The 21,970-nt window shown below is 41.0% G+C and overlaps 1 protein-coding gene across 3 annotated transcripts in view; it reads right to left on the bottom strand.

Annotated features, from left to right (window-relative positions):
* Positions 1–12,150: 12,150 nt before the first annotated feature.
* Positions 12,151–21,970, bottom strand: part of PPP2R2C (protein phosphatase 2 regulatory subunit Bgamma) — a 198,000-nt gene continuing 188,180 nt past the window's right edge. For all 3 annotated transcript variants that reach the window (XM_088463594.1, XM_088463595.1, XM_088463596.1), the window contains one exon: positions 12,151–18,765. In XM_088463594.1, the coding sequence (XP_088319720.1) occupies positions 18,474–18,765 (292 nt within the window). In that variant the 3' untranslated portion in view covers positions 12,151–18,473. The remainder of the gene's footprint in view (positions 18,766–21,970) is intronic.

The raw sequence follows: 21,970 nt of genomic DNA, 5'->3' as shown, positions 1-21,970 counted from the left end.
AAGTACAGGACTCACACACTTAATGTAATGATTTAAAACTATTAGACATTCTTCTACAGCTCTGATCCCATGAGGAAAACACTGTACTATAGTGGACCGAATCGCAGCTTCTGTCAGTCAATTATCGGGCGGTGATATAGAAAATGCATTGGAAATCTGACACATGCGCTGTTTATTTTAGGAAAAGTGACACCTGGTGGACAAGAATTACAGTTTGACTTTTTCAGTGCTACGCTACGTTTCGTTACTGTGTGACACGAGATGCATGGTGCGCTACATGGTGTATGGAGCAACAAACTAGCTGGGCACATCTGTACATCCTCTTTAGGTGAACTCATCAACTCTTTTGACCTCCAGTATCATCTCTATGCTGATGATACTCAAATCTACTTTTCCACCTCTCCCCCTCTCTCCTCACCTGTATCTCCAACTGTGTCTCTCTCTTCCTGGATGTCCTAGCACTTTCTTAAACTTAACATGTCTAAAGGTGCATACACACGTAAAGATTTTCTGTCCAACCATCCAACTAGTTGATTGGTTGGAATGAAAATCTGGTAACGTACGGGATTAACTGATGATGAGTAATTTGCGCCCAAACGCTGGAAATTGGACAAAAACTGTTGTTTGTTAAATGTTTGATCTAAACAATTTGTTCAAACTTGTCTGAACAACCATTTTTATCTGTTTTCTGGCATTTAGGAACAAATTGCTGATCATCATTTACTCCCATACCTTACCAGATTTTCATTCCAACCAATCAACTAGTTGGATGGTTGGACAGAAAATCTTTACGTGTGTATGCAGCTTTAGACTGAGCTGATCATCTTCCCGCCCTCTTCCACTACCTCACTTCCCATAATTTCATTATCTATTTATGGCACAGCTACTCCTCTAGCCCCAAAGTGTGCTGTCTTGGAGTTATCTTAGACTACTCCCTCTCTTTTAAACCACACATTCGGCACCTCTCGCAGTCCTACCATTTCCATCTCAAAAATATTTCCAGCATTAGACCCTTCCTCACCCTGGATGCTACTAAAACCCTCATCCACTTGCTGGTCATCTCCAGATTGGACTACTGTGACCTTCTCCTAGCTAGTCTCCCACTACAATTGTTCTTCAATGCTGCTGCTCGGCTCAATCTTCCTCTCCAAACGTTCTACATTTGCTCCCCTTCTCCTTCAAGCCCTACACCGGCTCCCCATCAGATGCCAATTCAAGGTTCTTACACTCGCCTACAAAGCCCTCACCCAACCCTCTCCCACTTACATCTCTGACCTCATCTCCTGTCACACTCCCGCCCATCCACTTCGCTCAACAAATGCATGCCACCTCTCTTGCCAACTGATTACTTCCTCCCACTCCCGCCCTCCAGACTGTCTCCACTTCTCTAAAATCTTCAAACGGGCTTTCAAGACCCACTACTTCATCAAGGTCTTCCAGCTCTTATTCTAACCCACTTCATGCTCTTTCCTCCCTATCTACTGCATCTGTGTCATACCTGTCTGTCTGCCCCTCCCCTTTAGAATGCAAGCTCTCACGAGCAGGGACCTCTTCCCTCATGTGCTTCTCCTTACACTTTTTCTACTCCTTACTCCCCACAAGGGCACCTAACACCTGCCTGCTAACTCCCTGCTGCTTACTGTGAGTGCTTTAATCACTATTGCAGCAATGTATATAATCCATGTCCTTGTCTTGCACTGTAATGTAATGTGAAGTTACTAGTTTTTTTGTTCACTTATTAGTTTATGTGCTCTAAGGTGCTGAGGAACATTTGTGGCACCGTATAAATAAAGGATAATAATGTTTAAAGTGCTGAGGCTGTTGTCAGCTGGGCCAGGACTGCATCAATATACACAAAAGCTGCTGCAAAAGCATTTCTTGGTCAAATAATAAGCACAGATACAATTGCTCCATTATAGATGTTATTTAAAGATGAAATCATCCTTTAAACAGGTATATGAAAATGTTCCAAAATACACTTTAAAAGGTACACCGGCTTGTTAATAAAAATATCTAATCAGCCAATCATACGGCAACAACTCGACATGCCAACGCTTACATTACCGGCGCAGGAATTCTGACACCGACATCCCGACTGCCGGGATACTGAAAGTAAGTAGTGGGGTTGGGGGGAGGGGAAGGGTTAGGGTTTAACCCTGTCGGGATTCTGACCGCCGACTGTCGGCATCCCATACCCAGCCCATTAGCAGAATGGGGAAGAAATGTGACCAAAGTGACTTTGATTGTGGAATGATTGTTGGTGCCAGAGTGGGTGGTTTGAGCATATTAGAGACGACAAGAGTCTCTATAGTTTATAGAGAATGATGTTCAAAACAACATACAAACAGAGAAATGTTCCGTCCTGTTGGCATAAATGCCTATTTAATGAGGAAGGAGAGAGGAGAATGGCCAGACAGTAACTCAGACTATTTTTTTTTTTTTTGGGGGGGGGGGGGGGTCGATGTGCAGCAAGCAGAACATACAGCCAATGCATTTTCTGAAACAAATCTGCAGGCCTCATCTCAGCCACAGAGAGCACAACAATGACGTACAGGAGAGCCCCACCATGCGGCAGGTTAGGTCCCAGACCCTTGCCGAAAAGCTAAAGTTAACCAGAAATGGAACATTGCATTTTCCAATAATAAATGCAGATAAAAAAGTATTTAGGTGCGCTGTCAATTAGCGGCCAGTCAGAGGTAGTCAGCCTCTAAATATATATACACAATAAGGATAAAGAGATTGGCGCTTGAGCTAATAGTACATAAAAATATATAATATTAAATAGAAAATGAATAGATAAGAAGTGGATGTCTAAAAAGACAATATACACATTTATTATAAACAATTAATACATATGATAGGAATATAATAAAACCTCTATTGAGAGCATATATAATGAGTCCCATACATAATTCTACTCTATGGAGATATAGGGAAAAATGTTGATAATAATGTCCAGGTGGAATGTCAATATGAGAGTTACGTATTGGGTCAAGTACAGTGGATAATTACCAGATGAAAATCCTTTGGGGTGGCTGTCCAATTAGCAGATCACTGCAAAGGCAACAACGATGTTGTAGATGACTGGAATTAAATCATCAGTCCACAGGAGGAGCTTCCTTGTTCCTGTGTCCTTCTGTTTGTCCTGCTGTTTTCCTTGTGCAATGCCAAGTCCTGGGGCATGTGAATACCTGAGGGCAGGACTGAAGAGAAATGTGGCAGCCGTGGGCACAATTACATGCTGTGATGGTATTCCAGTAGAAATAGTTCGGTAATCGCTAATTGATCTTTTCACAACCTCTTTTTACTCTTCACAGTTGGATCCTGTGATCCTCAGCCACATCCACTGAGCTGTTTTTGTATCAGACGTCTCACTGTTTCATGTGGGGGCTGCAAAAACCCCAAGTAGGTGTATGTGTGTCTGCTAATGAGGTGTATCTAGCTTGCACATTACCCAATCAAACCAATTAGGGATTACCGAACAATTTCTACTGGAATACCATCACAGCATGTAATTGTGCCCACAGCTGCCACATTTCTCTTCAGTCCTGCCCTCAGGTACTCACATGCCCCAGGACTTGGCATTGCACAAGGAACAAGGAAGCTCCTCCTGTGGACTGATGATTTAATTCCAGTCATCTACAACATCGTTATTGCCTTTGCAGTGATCTGCTAATTGGACAGCCACCCCAAAGGATTTTCATCTGGTAATTATCCACTGTACTTGACCCAATACGTAACTCTCATATTGACATTCCACCTGGACATTATTATCAACATTTTCCCTAGATCTCCATAGAGTAGAATTATATAAATGCAGATAACATGCTTACACTTCATGTTTATGGTAAGTGGACTCTGTCTCCTCCTCCTCCTTTTTTTTTTTTCCACTTTTCTCGCCACTAGATGCCAGTACTGTACAGTGAGGTATAGTAATGTACTTTTGTTGGTCTGGAAAACTGGCAAATGAACGGAACATGAGTTGAAAATAATAAACATAAAGCATATTAACGATTGCCATGTCAGATGAATACCCAGAAGTAAGCACCTAATGTGCTTGTCCTTTGTTGCCAGTATTTGGTGGCAAATTCTAATGGTGTTAGGAATGTTTAATTGGCACACATTAGCCCCCTCAATAACAATTAAGCATCATTTAAATTCCACAGCCTACCTATGTGTTATTGCTGACCATGTGCACCCCTGTATAGCCACAGTCTTCCCATCCTCTAATGACTAATTCTAGCGGGATAACGTGTCTTGTAACAAAGCACACGGCCTCTCAGGCTGGCTCCACAATCATGACAATGAGTTCTGTGTATTCCAGTGGCCTCCACTGTCATCAGTTTCCAATCCTATAGAGCACCTTCGGGATGTGGTGAATCAGGAGATTCACAGTATGAAGGTTCAGCCGACAAATCTGCAGCAATTGTGTGATGCCGCCATGTCACATTGGGCCAGAATCTCTCAGGAATGTTTCCTGCACCCTGTTTTATCCATGGCATGAATAATTCAGGCTGTTCTGGGCCATACTTGCCTACCCTCCTGGAATGCCCGGGAGGCTCCCAATAATGGAAAAGTGGACAAGGCTTCCGGGGGCTGGGGTGATCCAGCCGCTGCCGCCCACCACCCAAGTGGGCGGCACAGACAGCCGATGACTCAATTCATGGCGCAATTCGTGTTGAATAGTTTCATTGTGGCTCTGCCCATGCTCTAGAATGCTGGTAATCTTGGCATTACATAGCGGGGGTCGTGCTACAATGACATCATTGCATTATCACACCCCCAGACCTGCCTACCTCCACCGAGCCCCGCCCATTGCTGCCCCAGACCCGCCTACCTCTGCCGAACCCCGCCCCCCGCCGTAGTGACCTGGCTGTCTCCTGGAGGAGGCAGCCAAAAGGTCTGCAACTATGTTCTGGGGGCAAACCAGGGAGATCCTACTTAGTATTTAAAAGTTGTACCTGACAAAGATGCAAAGGTTTATATCAATATATGCAAATCGTGAGTCTGATTGCTAAGAAATCAAGCCTTCGTGTTATAAATTTGCCCTGATTAAATTCCCAGAACTTGTAGTATAGGTGGTTTGATGGAGCAACAGTATACTTGCATCTTGCTGCTAAGAAGTGTAACCCATGTGTAAGTGCCCGCCACTGCTGCTGTTGTCCATCTCGTTCGGACACATAATAAACGCGCTCTACTAGGGAGTGTATCTAACATTTCGGCCTAGATGTGGAGTTGAACTTGGAAAATATTTTGACTATTACATTTAATTAGGTTAAGCTTAAGACAAGGTGTTTTATTCCTTGGAATTGAATAAATGTTGCCTAATTTATTGTATTCCTGGAGACTATCCAGTACTGGCAGGCGTGTGATGAGTTCAATGGAGGATTGCAATTGTAACAGTGGCAGAAATAGTCGTAAGAATTGGTGAATGTTATTTAAAAGTGAGCTGACATTTTATTTCTTGTTATAATGCTTCTTTCTTCCTCGAACAACAGCAGTTTAAATAGGTCAGACAGAATAGACTGAAAGAACCATGTATGTATTTCATTCTGCTATTTTTATGTCTCGGCACAGTGAGACTAGAGGATCATTCGCTGCTCTCAGCTCGTACCTTCCGCTAGTCAAAAGATTCTGAGCCTTATTATTTTGAGTGTGCTGATACCCTGCAGTCTTCACCACTTGAGAACCAGGTGCTGGCAGAAATTCACACTGAGAAGTGTCTCGAGCCACTGCCTTAAGCTTTCCTCGCTTCTCCGGGGATAGGGAAACATGTAATTGACTGGTTCTTGTTGACTGTTGTGAGACTTTGATCCCAGACAATGTATTACATGCAGTGGAAGGCAGAATAAGCTGCCATACCATAGAAAATGGGTACTCTGACCGACTATTAAGTGTTTTTAGGCATCTGCTGAGGCATTGCTTAATATTCATGATGTACTGGTTCCTATTGAATAGCTACTTCAGCCCACAAAATGGCTGCCTCCAAAGTGTAGGTGACCTGTTCACCTTAAAGCAAAGAGCGTAGATACCCAATACAAAGTGAAAAATAAAACCTACAATAGCATTACCAAAATCATGAAGTATTGGAAATGCTCAGATAATGTATGTTGCTAACATGGAGGGGTTTCAGCTGGAAAAGAGAACACTCAAATCAGAATATATTGCTAATATATTGAGACCAAACTATTGTGGTGTTTCTTACGTGTCTTGTGTGTGTCCTTAGGTTGACCTATTACTTTACCAAGTTTTCTGACTGTAAAGCTCAATTATTTTCCAGTCTTCCATGATGCCCTGACCCCAACTCCATCAAACACCCTTGGCATGAACTGGAACACCAACTGCAAGCCAGGCCCGATCTCCCAACATCAGTGCCAGATGTTACAATGCTGGTAGCTTCTTCACAATGAGTTGCCGCTTACAAACATAAACTCTAGGCTAGTTACATAGCATTGAATCAGACTTCCAACAATACAGCTGTACATTTATGCTGATCGCATCCTCCTGTGATATCCGCTTCTCACTGGATCACTGGGCTAAATAGGTAGCGATAGCTGGAGATTGCTTCAATTGCGTTTCCATGCTCCATGTTATAGTCGTGTAATTCTGCTCCAATGTTTCTGACCTCCGATTGTTTCATGACTAAGATTGTTTGCCGCCTGCCCTGACCTTGGATATGTATGTATTTTTGCCTGTTCCTTTTGTAGCTTGCTGTCTGTTGTTCTTTACCAAGTTCACCTTTTATTATAACCCAACCATTCTAAAAACCCTCACTTTACTAAATATACCCCTAAGGGGTATATTTACAAAAGTGCAGGTTTTAAGAACTGGAGATGTTGCCCATAGCAACCAATCAGATTCTAGCTATTATCTTCTAGAAGGTGCTAGATAAATGTTAAGTAGAATCTGATTGGTTGCTATGGGCAACATCACCACTTCTAAAAACCTGCACTTTAGTAACTCTACCCCTAAGTAGATACTTGAAATATTTTTCAAGCACTATTGTATAATTAATATCACCTGACCTCACTAAGGGGCTGATTCTAAGTTGCCGCATCTTATGTTAATGCTGTAGCATTTATTATTCATGGCCATAGTATGGGTGTGATGTTTGTGTGTCCACATACTTTTAGCCATTTAGGGCCTGATTCACATGCAAACGGCCTGCACTGCTGATTTTCACTTAGTTCAGTGCTGTTTCGCAACTGGGCATGCGCAAAAATTCTTAATAATTCCTACAGTGTATGTGTACACATAGTGTACGTACAAAGGCACTGTTGCGAGCAAGATAGACGGTATTAGAAATGTTGTGGAAAGATGATGGCTGTTCCCGGTACGTTCGGTGGGCGTATTATGGAAGTGTTGCCCGGGCGTATCAATGCAAGTGGCTGCATACACCAGGCCCTGTTTCTGACATGGACGCTAATGCATTAGCGGATGTGATTTTGTACGCAACTGCTGTGCATATATATGTTAAAGCTACCACCTCCCAAAATGTATTGAAACGCCCACCGGCGGCCTCGCAGATCAAAGAATGTGCGTACAGACATGCAGCGGTGGTCGCAGATCCTTTGATAATCGACCATCTGAGTAGCCTTATGGTCACGCAAAATGGCCGAGGGAACAGAGACTCTGGCGCCATATTTTCTGTGTACAGGATCGCAGATGTAGGCAGATACAGAAAATGGTCACGACCCGCCCGTGTTTTTTTTTTTCATTCACTATCAATCCCTACTGAATAAATCCTTACTACAACGGTAGTCCCATTTGATCAGAGATCAATCGCCGCATGTGTGCATTAAGGCTAAGATGCATGGCAGTCCACCAATGATCGCTCAACTGCATGAACATCGAAATCGCATCCACATGAATCTACGTCAGTCAGAGAAACTGCACCTACCATAGGACTGATGCATGTTTTGATAGCGCTACCGATGGTGGCGTCTAAGGATGCAGCAGTCATTATTACTGAGTGCACATGTGATACCCCAGAAGAAATGGATGGGCTTTTATGGAATAGTTATTCAATCATATAGAGCCTGTTAGTTATATACAAGATATTATATGTGTAATGCAATGGCAGTTCATATATGTACATGTTGATATGGTAATGTAATAGGGGCTGTAGCAATGTAATGGCACCTATAGCCCAGTGCCTTATTGTCCTGCTGGCCTCCCCCATCAGTGAGTGGACTTTTCTAAAACAGCCCCAGCACAGACTTCCATTAACTGCAGGGGGGACTTGTGCTGGACACTGCAGTGAGGGCTAGGAGAGGTTATAAAGAGACCCGACAGGTGACAGTTGGGAGGAGTGTGCCTGAGGCAGTTCAGTGGAATGGAGCTCCTGCATTGTGTCTCTTACCTCAGGGACATCGGAGGTGGTGTCCAGGGAGCGGCATCCGATCCGTGTTGCTCGGAGGGCAGGACAGGTCCTGAGTGAGCTGCTTGAGGGGACAAGAGAGCAGGACTCATCGGAAGCTGTGTGAGAGGGTCAGCAGCCGTGAGGGGAGGGTTGCTGCTGTTTCCTAGTTGGAGAAAGGACCTCTGTGACGTATCCACCACGTGACCGCTGCAGGAGGCTGGACCGCTTCTGCTTTACCATCCACTAGGGCATAGAGGGGGAATAAATAATTGTGGCGAGCCACCGTGCCCGAAGCGTGCCGAGCACAGCGAGCCCGTGAGGGGACACTTTTGGTCCCCCGTTAGCATCCTTGCCCCTCTCCCTTTCAGGCCGGGTCACGTGGGTGTGACGTCACAGGTCCATCTGCGCTGTATAGTCTAGTCCTAACCGTGAGGGGAGCTCAGGAACTGGAGCTGACAGGAAGCTGCCAGGTACATAGAGGGAAGTAGCATCCACCGGACCGCCCTAAATCCTTCCCCCTCCAGAGTGACTGACAGCCGGGAGCCAGAGAGGAGGGGAGAGTGCTGTTCCAGGTTCTGAAGCTGTACTACAGGGAGCACGTCTGTCAGCTAAATACACATCACACCTCAGTACAGCACGCTGCAGATATAATAGACAGTTATACAGCTATTCCATGGTCCTGATCAGCATTAGTATCTTCTGTTAGTAGAAGAATCTACTGAACTGATATATCTACAGTAGCTTTTAGCTAAACGGCTCTAGTTAAACATTTCACCAGTAGTAGCTACATTAATGCCAACTCCTCTCCTTACCCTATTTACTAAGAAGGAATAGAGGTTGATTGAACAGATCCACTGATAAATAAGCTTGACCTGAGGTAAATCGAACTGTCAGGAGAGTATAACAGGATCCCTCAGTGGGTAAAACCTAACAGCTTACTGCTGCTGTAATACACCTTCCATATATATATATATATATATATATATATGAAGATAGTAGTTCTTGGATCGCGCACAGTGTATTATCCTGAATGTGGCGTTAAAGTGCAGGTGTCATACATATGAATGGTCAATCAACCACTTGAATCCTTCAAATAAGAGGAGGCAGCAGTCCCTTCCGTGTGTCTGTATGGCAGTCAGACGAAATAGTAATCTGGAAAATGGGGTGGAAAGGACAAGCGCCAAATAGTGTGATAAATTAAAAATAAATGTGCCCGTACTCAAATAATAATGTGCGTACCAAAGAAAAATTCTTTAAGGCTTATCTGTAAATCCTGTCGGTGGATGAAATAAACAAGGCTGGACCCGGGTTACTGGTGCCAAATAGGACCTTAATGAGAAGAGGCTCTTGGCAGAGCCAGATGGAAAAGAGAAATAATATAGTGTAGTACTTCTAATATAGTGAACCTCGTAATAATGGTTATGCGTACCCGATCAATTCTTGTATGAGTTTATATAGTAATATCCTTAGCTTATCCAGATTTCTTTTTTCTTTTTCAGCCCCAGAAGTACCCACATAAAGTGGTGATGGTCTGAAGGAGTGTAGAGAAACTGTTGAGGAGCCAGAACCCAAGGTGTAACCTTTATTGGAGTTCCTGTCCTCTGGGATCCTGCATTCTCCCTCACCGCAATAAAAGCGCTCCGGTGTGTGTGGTGGGATATTAAAAAGTCCTCCTAACGCGCTTCTTCTGTCCTGCAAAAGGAAATGGAAGGGCTGTTATTGCGGTGAGGGAGAATGCAGGATCCCAGAGGACAGGAACTCCAATAAAGGTTACACCTTGGGTTCTGGCTCCTCAACAGTTTCTCTACACTCCTTCAGACCATCACCACTTTATGTGGGTACTTCTGGGGCTGAAAAAGAAAAAAGAAATCTGGATAAGCTAAGGATATTACTATATAAACTCATACAAGAATTGATCGGGTACGCATAACCATTATTACAAGGTTCACTATATTGGAAGTACTACACTATATTATTTCTCTTTTCCATCTGGCTCTGCCAAGAGCCTCTTCTCATCAAGGTCCTATTTGGCACCAGTAACCCGGGTCCAGCCTTGTTTATTTCATCCACCGACAGGATTTACAGATAAGCCTTAAAGAATTTTTCTTTGGTACGCACATTATTTGAGCACGGGCACATTTATTTTTAATTTATCACACTATTTGGCGCTTGTCCTTTCCACCCCATTTTCCATATATATATATATATATATATATATATATATATATATATATATCCTGAGAGACTGTGACAGGAAAGGGAAACTCAGGCTCTAAATAATTAAAAAACTGCACCCAAAATATGGAGGATCTGACAAGATTCAGCTTGATATAAAAAGAACCGTGAGTGAGATCAGGATATTACGCCGATGATAGGCAGAATCAGCTACTGTGCATTCAGTGACAATTAAAAAAGAATATCCATCCTAGGGAGTGACAGTCATCTTCAGGGACAGCATCAGTCCACCTAAAGTAATCTACAGGCCCGGGCTTGCAACATACAAGAGACAGAGCCAGAGTCAGTACAAGTGTCAGAGCAGCGTTACCAACCATCAGTAGTTATCAGGGAACTATAGTAATAAAGTAACCTTGTATTCAAATGTGCACCAACGAAAGGGGTATTGGCCAGACTTTGAGGGACTTGTGAGCTCACTAAGTCTTGAAACCTGTTTGTGCATAATCTGCTAATAGAGTTATTCCGTTATTTGCATGTACAGCAGTTTGTAAGCATAAAACTAATCCATTTTCCCACAGTACAAGATCAGAAGCGTTCCTGATTAATAAAATTCCAACCCAAAGTGTGTGAACCATTGTTAAAGGTGATATTAGTCTACTTAGTGTAAGTTTTTACTATTGCCTGTAGACTTGAAAGATTATTGTTAACTGTAAATATCCATTAAAAGTTGCTGTATTATTAAATAAAACTGCACAAAAATTCATTCATTTCACTATCCAAGTCTGCTTGAGTGTAAATCCTACAACTATCTGACTGAAGAACTCTGGGTAAGCCTCTCTTGATACCACTTAATCCGGTGGGGTGTTACACACAGACCCTGGAAGTGGGCATCTCAGTCCTTGCACCTACGGCCGCACAGATGTACTCAAGGGAAAGAGTTCGTAGCTGCATTTGCATAAAGTCGCCCGACAACCGCCCACTAGATGCTGCTGTGTGTGCTCTGCGTCCCCCTCTGAATTATGCCCTTAGTGGTTATCAGTGGTAGCTACAGAGGTGGGCCTGCAGCACAGTCCAAAATTTACATAGGGGACACACACCAACTGCCACCCTAAACGCTGCCAAACATCGCCTGCCAGGACTTACTGGCAGTTGGTGTAGTTCCCTTATTTTAATTTTCAATTGTGCTGCAGCCTCACATCTGGAGCCGCCACGGCTGGTTATTATCATTATACATTGCAGTTGCTAACCTTTTAGTATACTTAAGTGTGCTTTAGGGGTCTATTTACTAAGCAGTGTTAGGAGACAGAGTGAAAAAGTGATAAGAAAGTGATAAGGTGCCAGCCAATCAGGTCCCAACTGCTATCTCACAGGCTGTGTTTAAAAAATGACAGTTGGGAGCTGATTGGCTGGCACCTTATCACTTTCTTATCACTTTTCACTCTGTCTCCTAACACTGCGTAGTAAATAGACCACTTAGTTCTGTACTTACAGGTCCATGTATATTTGTGTGGATAAATGGAGGCTATAATGTACTATTACAACTTTCTCTCAAAATAAAGGTACCTTATAAAAAAAAAACAAAGAATTGTGGGCGGGAATGATAGGCAGTTAGACATTTTTATTTAAAAAAATGTTATTAACATATTTATATTTTCTCAGTTTGTGAAACACAAAAGTCATAAGAACAACTTTCATAATATTCAGACTAATCGAGCTTACTTCAATGAATTTACAGCACTCAGAACAAGCAAAGAGAAAAAAAAAACGTTAATGCTCAAAATATACATTCTGTAAATCAAGTTTTCAATAAAAAATACATCTCAATTCAATAGCATAAATGTCGCGCAGAGTAAACAATCTCCCAAAAATGGAGGTCTTCTCTTACGGCGGACCCATCACACTTACAGCGGAAACAGCTATTTCTACGGGTTTAACAAATATTCTGGTTACCAGTTCGCTCGGAACCATCACTGAAACATAAGGCATGAAGACATGAGGTATGAAATGCCCCATGCCTCAGTAGTATCACAAAATGGCTGCCACTACTGTGTACAGGGGTGGGATCCACTTTAAGAGAAAACATTTCAATATGTAAATGAAAAGAAACCAAACAATCTCTATACATTTGGAAAACTGCAGGACATACATACTCAACATTCCATTGTCAATGTATTTAAAACATTTGGAATTCTTAGTACCTTATCTCTCCAATCTAAGGTTAAAGAAAAAAAAAATATTACCATGAATTGAGCTAGAGATTGTTGTAAGTTCAACATGGTAAGTGTTTATGTTTTTAGCATTGACTTTATAATAGATATTTAAATGAATAGTAAGAGCTAGAGGTGAAAGTGGTCCCTATAGTTTTAATGGTCCAGAATCGGTAAAAACTGGTTCTTTGGTGCAGGAGGTTTCCCTGTTATGATGTATTGATTTGTTAAAAGCCTGATTTACATTAACAGCAAAGTGTAAAAACTTAATGTATATGAATAGCCCACCTCTTAATTATAAAGTACGGTATGTATTAGGGAAATCATTAATTTCTTTACCATAAAGTCCCACATACAGTAGACTGAGCGATGCTTGCTGGAACTCTCTGCCATTGTTCGGCACTGAAGAATGATGGCAGAGGAAAGTGTATAGCTAAATCACCATTACGCTGGCCTATGCCTCCATATAGGAAAACTAAATCAACATCGCATGAACAATAGTGCGCTGGCCTGTGCCTTCAAAAAGGATAACTAAATCACCATTACATGAACAATAGTGCGCTGGCCTGTGCCTCCATATAGGATAGCTAAAACACCATTACATGAATAACAGTGCGCTGGCCTGTGCCTCCATATAGGATAGCTAAATCACCATTACATGAATAATAGTGCGCTGGCCTGTGCCTCCATATAGGATAGCTAAATAACCATTGCATAAATAATAATGCGCTGGCCTGTTCCTCCATATAGGATAGCTAAATAACCATTGCATAAATAATAGTGCGCTCGCCTATGCCTCCATATAGGATAGCTAAATCACTATTGCATGAATAATAGTGTGCTGGCCTGTGCCTCCATATAGGATAGCTAAATAACCATTGCATAAATAATAATGTGCTGGCCTGTGCCTCCATATAGGATAGCTAAATCACTATTGCATGAATAATAGTGTGCTGGCCTATGCCTCCCTATAGGATAGCTACAACACCATTACATGAATAATAGTGCTCTGGCCTATGCCTCCATATATTACACAAATTATATCACATTGAAGATTTTATAAAAAAACAATATATTATTCAAGGAAGCACCCTCTGCCGGAAAAGGGATGAATGTTAAAATCAAATTCTGGCAATGCCACCAATTCTGTTTGGTACTGGGGATTTGTGCAGAAAAGATGAAATATAACCACATCCATATGTGGTGTAATGATATACGAGTATACACATGAAATGACAGGTGAAAATTGATTGTGCTCAACTTCAAATTCTATCACAAACCACTATATACACATGTACCCTCATATTTCTGATCGGACCCCTCAAGAAAAGATAACCCTTTGCTTTACCAGTGTCAGCTTTCAATACCTCAGGGTATAGTATAGTGCTCGCATGATGGTGATCTAGGGTTCGGGGGAAAATGTATCAAACAGCTTCTGTTATTTTATAGGCTGTGGATGATAAATGATAGCTAGAAGCTGATTATGGGCAACTTCTCCACAATATCTCTTTTCAAGACTTGATACTAAAATAATATAAATAAAATACATGTGTGATTTATATTATTATCTTATACAGATGTGTACATTGAGGGGCTTAAGCATCAATCAAGTTACACACAATGTCATGGAACGTGCTGATAAGATGGCCCTGCCATGGTGTTGTGAACAGTTGTTATATAGGGGAGTTGATGAACTATCGCAACTGTTGGTATGTGTATCGACAAAGGAGGAGCTTGGCCTCCCATTGCTGAGTCGTTCAGCAGCGTGACCAGACAATAGAGTACAGCTCTGGACCTTCAGGGCCTGGGGCTCTGGCCATTCAACTCTGGTGGTTTGGGGAAGGAGCAGAATACTGTTCACCTGCTGCCTTATTCTGTCATCAGAGCCCAGTCATTCCGCTAAAGCACTGGTCCATTCGCCTGCACAGTTATGTAGCCTTAAGCTGCGTACACAATACACGATATGCTCCCTGAGCAATATCGTGTAGTATGTCCCCGGCAGGCTGTGCTCAATGTCGTTCATTACATTGAGCACAGCTGCTGAACGATATCATTAACGATATCGTTCAGCGCCGGGCTCTCTCCCCCATCCCCCAACATGCAGCAACCTGACGAGGTCGTCAGATTGTGCTGCATGTTCGGGCGATGGACAATGTCAGAAACGATCAGCGGGAGTGCGCATCGCTGGTCGTTTCCGACATAAAAGTGCACGATTTGTGCACGATTACTGAGCGATTGCACGATTACGATGTCGTAATCATGCAGTCGCTCAGTAATATCGCCCAGTGTGTACCCACCATTATACTTTCCCTCACTGTGGTGACTCAGAAATAGTATACAGTAGACTGGATTAAATGATCTCTCAGGAAAAGCAGACATTAGTAAGACACGCGGTGCTTCTCCCTCTACACCATTTTTGCAACAGCATAAAGTCTGAGTGAGAGTGTCTGGCTGGTTTCCAGGTAACAGAAATGCTCAGCACGGATTACATATTGGTATAAACAGGGCCAATGGTATTGGAGTGAGCCAACTGGTAAACTCTGCAGTTTTATTTTTTGTTCAATATTGAATCCATGTAAAACAGTGCTCTGCAGATTAGGGATGTTGCTTCTGCACTATAATGACAGGGGAAAGAATTCCACCTGCTCTGTGGGGGTCCCCTATTGCATGTCACGGTCCAGAGATGCTCGACTTGCATCTGCTGAAGCTGGCTACTTTTTTTTTGTAAAGGCAGAGAGGAGAGAATCGCTGTACTGCAGAAGACATAAGAGACCTGTCTTACAGGCAGTATTTGAAAAATGACAGGAACTGATTGGTTGGTACTTTGGGGTATATGTACTAAGTTTTGGACGGATGCAAAGTGGATGGAGATAAATTACCAACCAATCAGCTTCTAACTGTCATTTTTCAAACACAGCCTGTTGGTACTTTATCTCCATCATCTTAATCTCTCTCCAAGGCTTAGTACATAGACCCCTTAATCTCTCTCCACTTTATTTCTCTCCACTTTATCTCTCTCCACAGGCTTAGTGCATCTACCCCATATGTGCGATATTTTTTTCCTGGAGGTATTTCATTTATCTCTACTTAAAAACAGGAGTATACCATAAGCACATGTTGCTAAAAACACAGTAACACCACTTCCAGAAGTAAGCAATGTAAATTTATTTTAATTTGCACCACATAAAGAAATAATTAGGCGCTCTATGAATTGTCGAAAATTTGCCACGTACTTTTCCTCCCCTCTTTATAATCTTATTAAAATAAATAAAAAAAATGTGTTAGTTGTACACTTAGCTTACTGGAAAAAGTGAGTAATTTGGCAGTATAACATTGTGTTGAGACTGAAAACTGGTACATACAGTATATCAAGCGAGGGAGACATATATCTTATCAAAACAAACAAAATCCAAAACTGTAGTGAGTAAAAAGTGAGGGGCTGACTGTAAAATGCAATCCTCACACAATATCCCGATTAAATGCCATTTTATTTTTATTTTTTTAAACGCACAATTTTTCTGAGACTGTAAACAAATAAAAAGCGATCATAATTGCAGTTTTCTGTCATTCATTTGTCCATGTTATTATAACAATCTTTAAAATTATATATATATTTTTTTTTTACAGAAGAAAACCTTACTTCGGTTAAAGCAAATATGTACATATATTGTCCTTATTGAGTAGATTATACAATATAAACAGACATTCCTCATTTCCTTGAACAAAAGCTGACACATCTTATATTGTGTGCAGTATGGCTGAAAATCGGTGCACATGCGGTTGTGCTTCACACATGTATGTACAGCATAAGTTTACAAAAGAAAATTTATAACATACACATTGTATGTATAATTTTGTCATACAGGAAATATAGATATATAAAAAGATTTGCTTGTCGCGCTTGAAAGCAGCAGCCGCCCACTCCCCTCCCAAAATCAAATTATAAAACATGCATATTTAGTTGATTTGCTGTTGACAGGTTTACAAAATACATGGTGTAGGCAGCCATTTTGTAAGCTAAACTAGTAGTAATGAGAATGCAGTCTATCAACTCAGTAACAACCGTACCTCATGAATATCAGTCAGGCAGAGCCTCAAATAAATCACCGGTTCCTAGCAAATTGATAAAGTTGCATGCTTGTCCACCAAAATGGATGCCACCATTGTGTGTTGGTGATACACTTTAAAGAACAATCCTGTAAATTCTCACAAACCTGTCTGTCACACGGAACACCAGGGTTATTCTATGTAAACATTTCTTGTTACGGTTTTCTCTTTATTTAAATTAAACGTTATAGATCCTTAAATAATGAACCTGCATAGAGATTGTGAAGTTCACGGGCCTTTACTTCATCAGTACAAGTTTAATAAGATTCCAGCTAAGAAGCCATTTTGTACTGAGCCTCAGCAATCAGTACTTACCTCACAAATCAGAGTACTTCTACTTACTAAGCAAATATATTGTAGTAATGAAATAAAGTTATCATGTATAAAATGCTGTTTTGAGCAAAATAGAGCTGTAGCTGTGAGAAAAAAATAGTTTTCCTATTTGGTTAATAAAAAGCATGCATAAAGACCATATATATTTTTACAATTAATTAAAGACATAAACATGAATGGGGTTGTAGAGTTTTTTTTTTTTTTAACTACAGCTTTGTTTCTCAGCCATAAGTACTAATAACATTTTCCTCCTTATAGTCCTACTTTTTTTTTTTATTAAATAGTTAGAGAAGCCAAATATTTATGATATTGTAATGATTTACTTTTTCAATTATACAATTTTTTTTTAAATTTATTATGATGAAAAGCAATTTTTCAGACACAATTATTTTCTCTTTGCATTAAAATAACAAGTAAATTAATTTAGAAAGCAGATAGGCGAGAAACGATGTGGTGCTGAATTTTATGCACTGACTGTAAATTTGATATAAGGTTTAATTAAATGTATAGACTTGTTATATTTATAAGAATAAGCTTAAAACTGTCAATATCAAACTTTACACATGCACTGATGGAATAAAATCTTTTTTCCCCCTTAAATGCTACTTATTATACATCAATTTGGGGAAAAAATAGTATATTCTCTGTATGTTGAAGAATATAATAAACTTGATCAGAATATGATTCGTGCATGTCTTTAAAGTTTTTTTTTGTATAATGTGAAGATGAAATTTACATGATCTGATGAATTGTAAATTATGAATTAGTATTTTGTATACTGAATATTTCTCTTCAAATTACATTAAAGTCTATTTTGCAGATGTTACTTTGTAGTTTCTGAAAATAAATAATAAACATATGACATAGGTATTAGTGATAAAAAATCGTGCCTGCATCAGATTAAACTTTAAAGTCCTGTTGGATTTAGAAAAAATTTAACACAATGTAATTGTATAACAAAATATATACAAAGTAAATAAATAAAGTAAGATTACAAAAATGTTTTAACCACTGCTACCTATATCTCTTTGGCGATTAAAATCAGGCCAACTTTTTCAATTCAATACTATTAAATCAGTTTGGACTGCACAGTTCATAGGTTTTAATAAATAAAAAGAAAATATTCCATGGACAATGAAAAATGATTGTTTGAGGATAAACTATACAATGCAAGTAGTTTTGAAACACAATTATAAGAATTCTGCCACCAACAAGACTTTCCTGCACAGGTTATCAAAATATGATCCCCCTGGAAAGTTTGGCTGAGGAATTCTAGAAACTTGGTAATCCTAGTGCATATCTGAGTTCACTTTATCCTGGAATATATACAGATTGTTTGTCGCTGCAATGGCAATGATGTTCTCGGTTGGGTGCCAAGCTGTGTGCAAGATCTTCTTGGTGAAGTCCAAACTATCTACACTAATGTCGTCTTTTCTTCTCTTGCCTCCAACACACACTCTACGGGGTTTAAGGACGGCCCTTGGTTTGCTGCTCTCCCGTGAGGCTTCCAAGGTGACATCTCGCTTTGTGTTCCGGTCAAACATGCGGAAAAAGTTATTGTACGCACCAGTCATGATGACACTAAAGAAAAAAAAAGGCAATATTATCTCTCAATGTGGGCAGAATTTATTTTACATAGAGAACTAATTTCTCTACATGTTTCCAAGGAAATTTATCCAAACTTTGCAATAATTTGGCCTTTCTGAAACTTTCCTTCAACTCTTTACACCTGCCCCACTGCTAGAGTAATGATAAATGGTTCCTCTTCCGACCTGGTTTTAATACACAATGGCACTAGACAAGTGTGTCTCCCAGGACATCTCTGGTGTGAATGACTTAGAAAGCATTTTTTTCACTGCAGGCAAGTCCTCCTTACCCTGCAATAACTTCAGAAATCCCCATGTAAACCCTTTAAAATCATGTACACAGTAAGCTTTCTGTCTCCAAAACCAAAGTTGACTCATGCCTCCAACTTTGATTTCAAGTAGCAGAGAATGAAAAAATCAAATACCTGCAGTAGTGGTTAATATTACATACTCGTATAATTGCCTGTACGCTGGCCTCTTTTACAGGAATAAATCCAACCTCCATTCCTGGAAACTTCTACAGTTTCTCATGGCAGGGCAGGATTCTCGCTATTAATATGAACATCCTCCCCAAACTCCTCTACATTTTCAAGCTGTTCCAATTACAGAAACATATAGTTCTAATTTCTACAAAAGTCTCTCAACATATGGAATAATGAACCATCCAGGTGTTGCCTTAACAAACTCTAGAGACTCACTACTTATGGGGGCAAAGCCTTCCCAGATGTAAAACTCTATTACAGGGCACTACAGCCAAATTATGTCCACCCAATCATCCTCTCATATTTGGAAATAGAATATAAACACCTCAATCTCTTCTCAAGTTCTAACATTTGGGGCCACCCAAAGAGAACAGACCCATCCTACTGAAACTACTCTCTAACTTATGGCAGACCCATCCTACTGAAACTACTTTCTAACTTATGGCTTTGGCCATGTTTTGGGATAAATGCAATCCATTCTCCCATATATGGGATAACCTCAACTTCTTCCCAGTGCTTTCGCAATGCAATTCACCTCAGGTGGTGTTACTCCGCAAACAAGCTCCCCACCAACCCAGAATGTGATTGTGGCTGTGCACATTTGGTACCATCAACATGATAGGAACACATATTAATTCAGGTCTGGACCCCCTGGCTACACTGACAGACACAAGCTCCTGGCTCCCATGGCTTAAGTAACCTTACCTCACTGATCCTCCAACTCCACGTCTCACATCTCCATCTCTACGGGAATAAGGGGTTGATGTATGAAGCAGTGAAAAACGTGGAGAAGTGGAACAGTGGAGAAAGATGCCCATAGCAACCAATCAGCTTTGAGGAAGCATTTATCAAGTACACTCTATTAAAAGATAGGTAAATGCTGATGTTTGCTATGGGCAACTACTCCACTGAAATATAAAAACACAGAAGAGAGCGCTACAATTGTTATGAGTTAATTTAATACAACATTATTATAACACATATATTGTACATAATCCAATAAAAATGGCTGAATATAAAAGGTAAGTGTCCACTTTGCCTTTTAAAGTTCCGATATAGGAAAGACTCCACTTTATACAAGGTAAGTATCCTGATCAACAGGGAACCGACCACACATCAGCAACTCATTAGCTGGTATACATGCTCAACCTCCCCACCGTAAAGTCACCTCACCGGAGTATAGATCACAGTCCTCAGCTCCGGACCCAGAGCGCTGGCAGTGGGAGGGTGCAAACCTCTGTGAATTACGCTCCCCGCGAGCAGTCAAAGGCATCCACTTGAAAAAATATTGGACATTGTGGATCTAACACCATACTACACCATATTTCTACATCAAGCTATGTCTCCTTCCCCTAAAACCGTCCAATGACGTGTTACTCCCATCGACGCTGCTCCAATATTTCATCAAGTGGATGCCTTTGACTGCTCACGTGGCGCGTAATTCACAGAGGGTTGCACCCTCCTGATGCCAGCGCTCCACATTTTGTTATGTTACAGCCTTATTACAAAATAAAATAAATTCATTTTTGTCCTCAAAATTCTACACACAATACCTCATAATGACAACATGTAAAAAGTTTTTTTTAACATTTTTTTAAATTTAATTAAAAAAAAAAAATCTAAGAAATCGCATGTACATAAGTATTCACAGCATTTGCCATGAAGCTCAAAATTGAGCTCAGGTGCATCCTGTTTCCACTGATCATTCTTGAGATGTTCCTACAGCTTAATTGCGTGTGGTAAATTCAGTTGACTGGACATGACTTTGAAAGGCATACACCTGTCTTGACAGTGCATGCCAGAGCACAAACAAAGCATGAAGTCCAAGGAATTGTCTGTAGACCTCTGAGCCAGGATTGTCTCAAGGTACAAATCTGGGGAAGGGTACAGAAAAATATCTGCTACTTTGAAGGTCCCAATGAGCACAGTGGCCTCCATCATCCGTAAATGGAAGAAGTTCAGAACCACCAGGACTCTTCCTAGAGTTGACCGGCCTTCTAAACTGAGCAATTGGGGGAGAAAGGCCCTAGTCAGGTTGGTGACCAAGAAACCGATGGTCACTCTGTCAGAGCTACAGCATTCCTCTGTGGAGAGAGGAGAACCTTCCAGAAGGACAACCATCTCTGCAGCAATCCACCAATCAGGCCTGTATGGTAGAGTGGCCAGACGGAAGCCACTCCTTAGTAAAAAGCACATGGCAGCCCGCCTGGAGTTTGACAAAATGCACCTGAAGGACTCTCAGACCATGAGAAACAAAATTCTCTGGTCTGATGAGACAAAGATTGAACTCTTTGGTGTGAATGCCAAGCGTTATGTTTGGAGGAAACCATGCACCGCTCATCTCCAGGCTATAGCCGAGGCTGCTTTTGCAAGAGTGTTTAGATTTTAAGTGCTTAGTTTAAAGTAATTAGAATTTTTAAAATTAAGCTGGAGTTATTCAGGAGTTAAACCGGAGAACAGAAGGAAAAATTAACTAATCAACAATTCCTGCTATTAAGGACTGTTTTTATCTACCACCACACTTCCACCATGCCTATGGACTGTGCATGCACCTGGATCCCCAACGCTGCCCGCATCCCTTCTGATCTCCCCATGCAATCTGCTTATTCACTCCAACTATTCCATACAGAGCGACGCAGCAAGATAACCCCTCAAATGGACCATGGTTGCGGCCCCCAAATCTTGAGGCTTGGTGCAATTTTGCTCAACTCATTGTCT

The sequence above is a fragment of the Taudactylus pleione genome, unplaced genomic scaffold (assembly GCF_031769625.1).
Source record: "Taudactylus pleione unplaced genomic scaffold, aTauple2 ptg001408l, whole genome shotgun sequence".
In the NCBI taxonomy this organism is placed as follows: domain Eukaryota; kingdom Metazoa; phylum Chordata; class Amphibia; order Anura; family Myobatrachidae; genus Taudactylus; species Taudactylus pleione.
The sequence above is the reverse complement of the archived record's forward strand: the minus strand, read 5'-3'. Positions and strand labels throughout refer to the sequence as shown.